Here is a 9,616-nt window from a genome sequence, read left to right on the forward strand (position 1 = left end):
TTGTGTGTTTGCTCTTCCTGGGGCTTGAACTCAGGGCCTGGGCACTATTTTCCTGGGCATTTTTGCTCAAGGCTAGCACTGTACCACGTTTACAGCTCCATTTTGGGGGGGTTTGGGTGGTTAACTAGAAATACGATTCTCAGAGACTTTTCTTCCTGGTTGAACTCTGAATCATGATGCTCAGATCTCAGCTGCCTAAGTAGCTAGGCTATGCCTATACACATGAGCCATTGGTGCCTGACCCATTTTCTTTTTCCAAAAATTATTCCAGGGATGGTATCTTGATCTAGGCAAGACTCTGTTCTTCAAAACTGAGAAACGTAGGAGTAAGGAGTGCAAGAAACACCAGTGTACATGCCAGTGTACCTGCCTGTGTGGACACCAGGTGGACACCAGCTACTTACTCAGTGCCGCTGTCTACCATCTGGGTGAGGAGAGAGATGCCATCCAGGTTGATGAATTCCTGGGCGAACGTGAGATCCCGGGACAGGCTGGCCAAGTCCTTCAGGGCCTCCAGCTTGGCATCTATACTTGACGACTGGATGCGTTCATGGAGCTGCTGGGCATTCTGAGCCTTATGGGGGGTGGAGGTGGTATAAAAAAGACGACAGTGTTCAAAAGGAAAATTACAACATCACAGAAATGACAGCATCCCTGAAAAATAAAGGCCGGCATCCAGAAGCGGACAATGTGTGTGAGAATACCTGATAGCCTGTGTCTCTCACGGACAGGTGTGAGAGTAAGGGCTAGCACACTGACCATCCATTTCACCTTCTGTTTCAAAGAAAAGCAAAGTGAGGTCAGAAGAACACTGAAGACCCAGAAACTGATCAGGGTGGGGGGGGGATAGGATAAGGGGTGAGGCAGATATTTACTTTTGAAGCCCAATCATTTATCTAGAAGTAACTAAAAGCTACTTGCTTTGTTAAGCAATCACATAAGTGCAGACCTCGTACCCATCTCTTCAGCCAATACTTTGAGTAATCACAGCCTACACATTATGTCTCAGAGCTTCATTCCCATTTTTCCCAAGTGTATATTTTTCCCATATGTATTTAAAGAATAAGACAGAAAATACTGAAAATTATTTTATTATAGAACTCACTATGATCTTAATGGCTGTACATACACTAGAACCCTATGTGGCTTTTTAAGACACAAGCCTAGGCCATCTCAAGGGTTTCCTGTGTCCAAAGCCTGGGTGAGGTCCCAGAAAGCATGCCCTTGAAGCATGTCTCTAATTATATGCAGAGGTCCAGGGCTCTAAATAATTTTGGTTTTTACATTTTTGTTTTGTTTGTTTTGGTGCCAGTCCTAGGGCATGAACTCAGAGTCCAGGCACTATCCCTGAGCTGCTTTGGCTCAAAGCTCGTGTTCTATACCACTTGAGTCACAGCTCCACTTCTAGAGGCCAGGCACTGGTGGCTCATACCTATAATCCTAGCTACTTAGGAGACTGAAATCTGAGGATGGTGGTTTCAAAGCCAATCCAGGTAGGAAAGTCCATAAGACTCTTATCTCCAATTAACCACCAGAAAACTGGACATGGAGCTGTGGTTCAAAGTGGTAGAGCACTAGCCTTGGGGTGGGGGGGGGGGAAGCTCAGGGACAGCACCCAGGCCCAGAGTTTTAGCCCCATAATGGACCGAAGGGGGGGGGGAGATAGTCTCATGGACTGTCCTGCCAGGGTTAGCTTCAAACTGTGACCTGTGATCCTCAGATCTCAGCCTCCTGAGTAGCTAGGATTATAGATAGGCTTGAGCCACCAGAACCTGGCTTCTAAATCACTTTGAATGTACCCTCTCTGTGTGAAGACTGGAAGAACCCCAGTTCTGTCTCCGAATCACTCCCTAGACTTCCCAGCTGGGGTACAATAAGTCCTGCCTGGTCTATTGTGCAAAGGACATTTTGTTGGCTCTTCTATGTATGTACCTTTCCAAAAGAACTTTTGCTAACAAAAATGTCAATAAACAAAGAGGAAGCTAGGTAGACAGAATTTATACCTAATTCATTCTACTTCAATTGGAGACCGACCAACAGAAACACTTACTTAAAAGGAAACAAATACTTTAAAAGGGGAAAAAAATGCTTAAATGGAAATACCACCTCCACAGAATAGAAGCACAACTCAGCATGGCCACGTTACCTACGATTGTGTGTGTGTGTGTGTGTGTGTGTGTACCGGTGTATGCATGCTAGTGTCTTATCTCCCAGGAGGGGGAACTCAGCTTGCTAGGTGCATGAACTTTAAATATTAGCACAGCTGAGCATTGGTGGCCCATGCCTGTAATCCTGAAGTAGCAAAATACCTTCTTCTGTGTTCTTCACAGTCATCTTTTCTTAAAAATGGATGGATAAATTCACTTTTAATTCATTTTTATTGTCTATGGGCACAGGTGGCTCACACCTGTAATCCTCACTACTCAGAAGGCTGAGATCTGGAGATCACAGTTCTAAGCCAGCCTGGTCAGGAAAATCCATGAGACTCATCTCCAATAGCTAAACTGTGGTGCAAGTGGTAGAGCACTAGCCTTAAGCAAACGAGTGTTTAAGGATAGTACCCAGGCCCTGAGGTCAAGCCCCAAGGTAAGCACAAAAAAAAAAAAATAATAATGAATTAACCAGGTACCAACTGTTCATGCCTTTCATCCTAGCTATGCAGGTGAATGGGATCAGATGATCTCAGTTCAAAGCCAACCTGGGCAGGAAAGTCCATGAGACTCTTACCTCCAATTAATCACTAAAAAGTTGGACTTGGAGCTCTGGCTCAAGTGGTAGAAAACTAGCATTGAGTGAAAAGGCTAAGGGACAGCGCCCAGACCTTGAATTCAAGCCCCAAGAACCCCTCCACACACACACAAGTTACCATGTGTGACCCATATTTTTTAGTTCTCAATTCAATTTTCAATTTTAAACAAAATTACAGAAAGTAATCTAGCAATTAATGACATTTTCAGATCCCAAATATTTTGTTGTGACATAATGCCCAATTCCAGACTCTGTGTCCATCCACAGAGCACAAGGCAGTGTTTCAAATGCAGAGTCTGGTGTGCTGTCTCAGACACTGTAACCCAAGGCCTGCACACTTGCAGGTCAAAGTCCACAACTGCCCCAGGTTTGGAAACATAAGCCAGTCTTGTCTTGTAGCGGCATCCTGCTTGCTATCTCTACCATCTTTCCATTAACAGAGCTGGGAATGTGAAGGATATTTTCCAAAATCCCTGCTCTGAGATGACAGGTCTCCACAGAGTTAAAATGCTGCTCTGGGGCCTGCTACATGCAACTTATCTCACAGCTTTGCTTTGTTTTCCTTCTTTGGTGTAGTTATTGCAGAACTTTCTGCCACTTAGCACTTGTATAACCCGACTGCAAATGGGAACAGGTGGAAAATTGTACTGAAAAACAGGTTGTGAATAAAAATGAACAAGCCGGGCGCTGGTGGCTCACGCCTGTAATCCTAGCTACTCAGGAGGCTGAGATCTGAGGATCACGGTTCAAAGCCAGCCCGGGCAGGAGAGACCGTGAGACTCCTATCTCCAATAAACCACCAGAAAACCGGAAGTGGCGCTGTAGCTCAAGTGGTAGAGCGCTCGCCTTGAGCTGAAGAGCTGAGGGACAGCGCCCAGGCCCAGAGTTCAAGCCCCACGACCGACAAAAATAAATAAATAAATAAAATAAAAAATAAAATAAAAATGAACAAATGTAAAAAAATAAAAAATATAACGCCACCCTGGAGATGCTGTAAACACCACCCTCTCCTCCCTGACACTGAACCTCCTTTCTAAGAGCGACTGAATCCCCAGTGAGGGGAACCAATTCTTTCTTTGGCTTGGAGATGGCCAGAGAAAATGCTGAGCCTTTCTAAGAGGAAACAAAAGACACGGTGTGCACTTCCCTGCCTGGCAAGCAGATGAAGGACTTTGAGCAGGATAAATAAGAATGCAAAGCACAAATGAAATGCTCACCTCCAAGGGTCACATTTGTATTAATTCACATTAATTTCAGGAAGTCAGACAAAAATGACTCAACCCACAGAAAAAGGACAGCAAACTATCATTTTTGTGAAGCAGGGAAGCTGGCACCAGGCAATGGCTGCAGCAACCCAGTCATTCTGTCTACTGAGCCCATCCCTATGTTTAGGTTGGAGATGTCTTAGGATAAAATACTTACGTCTTGTATGTAAGTTTATCAGCTTTGGTGAGGGGAAAGGGAAGCACAGAAATGCTGGGACAGAGGGTGAACTAACTCAGCAGTGATAGTCACAAGACACTGTGTTGGAAATGAACTATAGAACGTGGGGAATCGGGGCGGGGGGGCGGAGGAGGGGAAAAATGAAACAGAAAAAACGAGGGAGGGGGTGACACTGTCCAAAAAGAAATGTAATCAATGCCTGACTCATGTAACTCTAACTCCTCTGCACATCGCCTTACAATACAAATAAAAATTAAAAAATTAATAGGCCAATTTAAATGAAAGCAAAATACTTAGCAGTTTTTAAACCTCTCTAATGCCATTTTCAACAAGATGGATCTGTGGTAGTTATACTGCCCACAGTTTAATTCTAGCCAGATGCTTTCTCCTCCATTTTGAAATTTATTTTTAGCCTATTACATGGCTTGTGTGACAACTGGAAATGATAGATAGACAGTTTTCCTCAACTGTGGGGGTGGAAATAGTAATACTTGGTATATTTTGTGCTGCTTGTGTTTTCTAGGAAAGCAAGGAAATGCAGTGTGGAACAATATGGCTCAAATATGCTAAGGTTACTACCCCAACTAGACCAGGAAACAAGAAAGACCCATTCACTGCCAAGTGCCACAGGCACCTTGTTCAACAGCTTTCACGCGCAGATATGCATGAGTTCTGATTAGCATCCATGAAACAGCCTAAATGGCCCAACATTTACTATTTTAAATCAATTTTTATCCATTTTTTCATCAATTTTCATCATCACTGACCAACACTAGGAAATATTTAAATTCAACCTGTCTTTGTCTTTCTCTCTGTCCTTCTCTTTCCCCCTCCTTCCCTTCTTCCCACCCACCTTTCTCCCCCCCACCCCTCCATAGACTTTAAATAAAGAAACAGCCTGTTTTTGGTTTGGCTTGCTTTGTTTCTCTGAATTTGCTCAGAGAAGATGATAAAAAAAAAAATCTACATAGCCAAGTTATTCATCAGTACTGGAAGAGCTATTGAGATGGGCACCAAACTCCAATTCCATGATTCCCAATCCATTCTCTGTTCACAGTGGAATAGGTTCCTTCCTCCTCTGCCATGGGAAATAAACTGGAGAGACTTCCAATTAAACTAGACTCTGCCCATGAGGACATCCCAGGGACTTTCTGTTTTAGAGTACAGTCACTCTCAAAAAACAGCATTCTATAAGCACATACAGCAGACCCAGAGGGTAGGCAGCTTAAGATGAAATAACCAACTAAGATCAACTTACTGGAGATGTGGTTAATCGAAGGATAGTGCCGTTTTTTATTTCATTGCGATTCTGGAACAGAAAAGAAAAAAAAATTGGGTGAATAGTAGAGTAAGAAGAAGCTAGGAAGAGAACAAAACAAATATAGTCAAGCATCAACTCTACACAATAAACATACTTATGATTACATGATTCGCTCACAGAATCTTAACCTGGGCCCCAGATGTGTTCATGTTATATCAAGCTGTTGACAACACTCAGCACCAAGGAAGTAAATTTATTTTCACTTGCAAAAAGTAAGGATGCAGATCCCACAAGTAAAAAGAAGTCAATTTAAACACTAAACTCAGTGAATAGGACCCAGAAATTCCATTCCTATGTTTATAGCCAAGAGAACTGAAAACATATGCTCAAAGAACTGAAAACATATGCCATATAAAGAACATGTATATACATGTGTACAGAAACATTGTTCATTAACCATCTACAAGTAGACCCATGCCCATCTCTAAGAATAAGTGGCCATACAAAATGAGGCTTGTTCATCCATTCACTAGGAAGTGCAAAGCAAGAAGCATTGGTGGGTGCTATAGTATAGATGTCCCTTGAATGTATTACACTCAGTAAAAAAAGCCAAACATGAAAGAGCCCATGTTGTGTGGACCCACATACAGGAAATGTCCAGAAAAGACAAATCAATACATAAAAACAGGAAGTAGATGCATGACTGATAGGAAGGAGAAATGGGGAGCTACTGCTAATGGGTACAAGTTGTTGTTTTTTTATAATGGGATGATGATAATGTTCTGAAATTAATTGTTTCTGGTTGCACAATTCCATAAATACTTTTTCCACCAAAAAACAAAAAAAGTACTTTTTTATTTTTTGTCGGTTGTGGGGCTTGAACTCTGGGTCTGGGTGCTGTCTCTCAGCTTTTCAGCTCAAGGCGAGCTCTCTATCACTTGAGCCACAGCACCACTTCTGGTTTTCTGGTGGTTTATTGGAGATAAGAGTCTCAGGGACTTTCCTGCCCAGGCTGGTTTTGAACCATGATCCTCAGATCTCAGCCTTCCGAGTAGCTAGGATTAGAGGTGTGAGCCACCAGCGCCCGGCAAGTAAAGTACACTTTAAAGGTATATTCTGGGGGACTTGGAACATATCTCAATAAAGCTGTAATTTTCATTTCTTTATTGGAGGTACTCAGGGTTCATGCTTGCTAAGCAGGTGCTTTACCATGTGAGCTACACTGTCAGGTCCTTTCTATACTGCTCATTTCCAACATAGGGTCTTTTTTTTTTATAAGCCCAGAGCCCTAGGATGTATGCTGGGATGGCAGACCTGCAAATCTAGTGTGACCAGCAATGACACTGTCTTCCAGCAGAGAACTCACAGCTTGAACTGAAGGTTTTTGTTTGGAATAGCAGGACCCTAGCCTAAAAATAACCAGTGAAAACCAGACTAGAGTCATGGTTCAGTGGTATTGCTGCCTAGCTAGCACAAGACCCCTGAGTTCCAATCCTAGTACTGCCAAAAAGAAGAAGAAGAGAAAAAGGAGGTGGTTCCGATTTTGTAGATTCTACACCAGAATCACAGCAGAGATACTGGGGTTGGAGCACTTGTCATCTTCTAGCTGCATAACATTGCCATAAGCAGCAGAAGCGGCCTCTGGCCTGGCCCTCCCCTTTGGAAAGTGGGTATAGCTGGGGCTTCCCCATCTCCATGTGAGGAGAAAAGTTCAAAGCAGTGCCTGGCACACTGCAAATACTCAGGGGGAAAAACAACTTTATTACTAAGCACAAACTAACATCCATTAGAAAAGTACAATGCTGTGACCTTGTATGACCACATTACAATCTCTGCTACCCTACAAAGAGCCACACATATTCACACACACACATACTACACACACACACACACACACACACACACACACACACACACACACACACACACACACACACACACACACACACTCCTATCTCCTCTGTATGCAGAACAGCATGGCCAGAATGACATTCTATAGAGCTGCTTTACATCAGAACCTGCCATTCTCAATTAATTTTACCCCATCCTCTTTGTCCCTTCTAGGGTGCATTTGCTAATTTAGTCCTCCAAGCATTGTGCTCTGTGTGTGCACGAGCACACATATCCACACATGGAACTCTGTGCATATGATTTTACTTATTTATTTTGCTTATTAGCCATCTTCCCTCAACCTCAGAATGTCACCTCTGTGAGCTGATAGTTTATCCCACTCCATTGTTATATCTATGGAGAATGGTGAACTTGTATAACCCAGTCAACATGCAATAAGCATTGGTAAATAAATGGCAAAGTCTGCACATCAGGCTATAGACAGACAGGACTAAGTTCTATCTTCTGGACACTCAATAAAGTAAGAGAAACTGTCGTGTAATCATTGCATCTGTACCATGAAGGGATCAGCAAAAAGAAAAAGTGATCAGTATAAAAGAGAAAGTAATCAGTAATATACCAGGCCAGGTGTGTAATGAAGAGACGTGAAGGAGGAGAAAACATAGATCAAACGCTTTTAGTGCAGGCAGTATTCAAGGAAGTCTCTCCCCGGCCACACACAACACTTCCCAGAGAGAGAGGAAGAAGCACTACTACACAGGAAAGGCCAAATACATCATTATATAGCAATGGAATACTATTCACCCAAACAAAGAATGAAATTCTGCCATGTGGCACAACATAGATAGAACTGGAGGTCATTAGGTTAACTGAATGAGGCAGGCACAGGACTACAGTACATGGTCCCATTCACCTGTAGAACCTAAAACAACTGATCTCTTAGAAGTGTGCATAGAATGGTGGATCCCATAGGCCAGGGACAGCAGTGCTGAAGGGAAGAAGAGTGATCAATCAGTAAGTACTGTTACAGTTGGATAACAGCTAGAAGTCCCTGTGTGCTAATGCACGGTAGGGCGAATATTTCACAAGAATAGGTAGAAGAAAGGATCTGAGTATTTTTTATCATAAAGAAATGATCAATATGAGTTGGGTGCTGGTAGCTGACATCTGTAATCCCAGCTACTCAGGGGTTGATATCTGAGGATAAAAGTTCAAGCCAAAGACTCTGAGAGACTCATCTCCAATTAACCACCAAAACGCCAGAAATGGAGGTATGGCTCAAGCAGTAGAACACTAATCTTAAGTGGATGAGGAAAGGTAAGGAACAGCACAAGACCCTGAGTTCAAGCTACAGTACTGGCACAAAAAAAAGGAAAGGAAAGAGAAAAAGAAAAGGGAAAGGAAAGAAAAATATAAGAAGGTAAATATAACTAGCCTACTTTAAACATCATGTTATGTATATCCATATAGAGACATCATCCTGTACCCCATAAACACATACAATTTTGATGTTTTATGTATCAATTCAAAGATGAAAATTTTAATTTAAATCTTAAAAATCTGTCCTAAGATTTTCACACACACACAGAATAAGTATTCTAAATGTTGAAGTGATAAAGTCTGCAGTAAACAAAACTCATTTTAGCTCTTCAAAAATGAAGAAAAAAGCAGAACATTATGCAGAAGGATGACAAGCAATCCAGGGAAAGGCACCCAAGGCCTGCTGTCATCCTCTCACTGCCCGCTGTACCCCCTCCACCGCCCCCACCTTCCCCAGCCATCCACAGGGGCTCTGCATTTCTTTACAGAAGCAACCCATCCACTCAGCATCCATGTAGATAGCATATAATAACGTCCGCAGAAAATCGTCACCTCTGTCCAATTTCTCCCCCTCTGAAGTTTGTTCTTCCATATGCCAACTTTCGACCTCATCAGACAAATGAAGAATGGTGTCACCTGGTCCAAAATTCAATTTCTACTCCCCTTACTGTGATTTAGCAATTACAACAGAAATTTCCAGGCAAAGGACATGCCTATGATTTCAAGGATGCAACCCTCTACTTCTCCTCACCACCCCACCCCTTCCACCATCCTGGCCTCCCCCTATCTCTGGGCTGAGAGAAGCCTTTTAGTTTGGAGGCACTGCTATCCAGTAAGTCTTCTTCAGCCACATTACTTAATCATTCCAGAGACTGGCTTTGACTGCAAATCTGCTCCTGTTCACCCCTTCGGGGTCTCATTTGCTTGATCTTCACCCTTCAGGCTAATGAAGCAGTTGAGGACCTTGTAGGATACCAGTTGCTAGGATACAGA

General features: G+C 42.8%; 1 protein-coding gene across 1 annotated transcript in view; it reads right to left on the reverse strand.

The window, feature by feature from the left end:
- Positions 1 to 9,215, reverse strand: part of LOC122120796 (engulfment and cell motility protein 1-like) — an 86,996-nt gene extending 77,781 nt beyond the window's left edge. The window contains 3 exon segments of the mRNA XM_042695024.1: positions 405 to 574; positions 5,450 to 5,500; positions 9,042 to 9,215. Coding sequence (XP_042550958.1) covers positions 405 to 574; positions 5,450 to 5,500; positions 9,042 to 9,215 — 395 coding nt within the window.
- Between the last annotated feature and the right edge of the window lie 401 nt (positions 9,216 to 9,616).

The sequence above is a fragment of the Dipodomys spectabilis genome, unplaced genomic scaffold, assembly GCF_019054845.1.
Source record: "Dipodomys spectabilis isolate Male_0828 unplaced genomic scaffold, ASM1905484v1 ptg000178l, whole genome shotgun sequence".
Taxonomy (NCBI): domain Eukaryota; kingdom Metazoa; phylum Chordata; class Mammalia; order Rodentia; family Heteromyidae; genus Dipodomys; species Dipodomys spectabilis.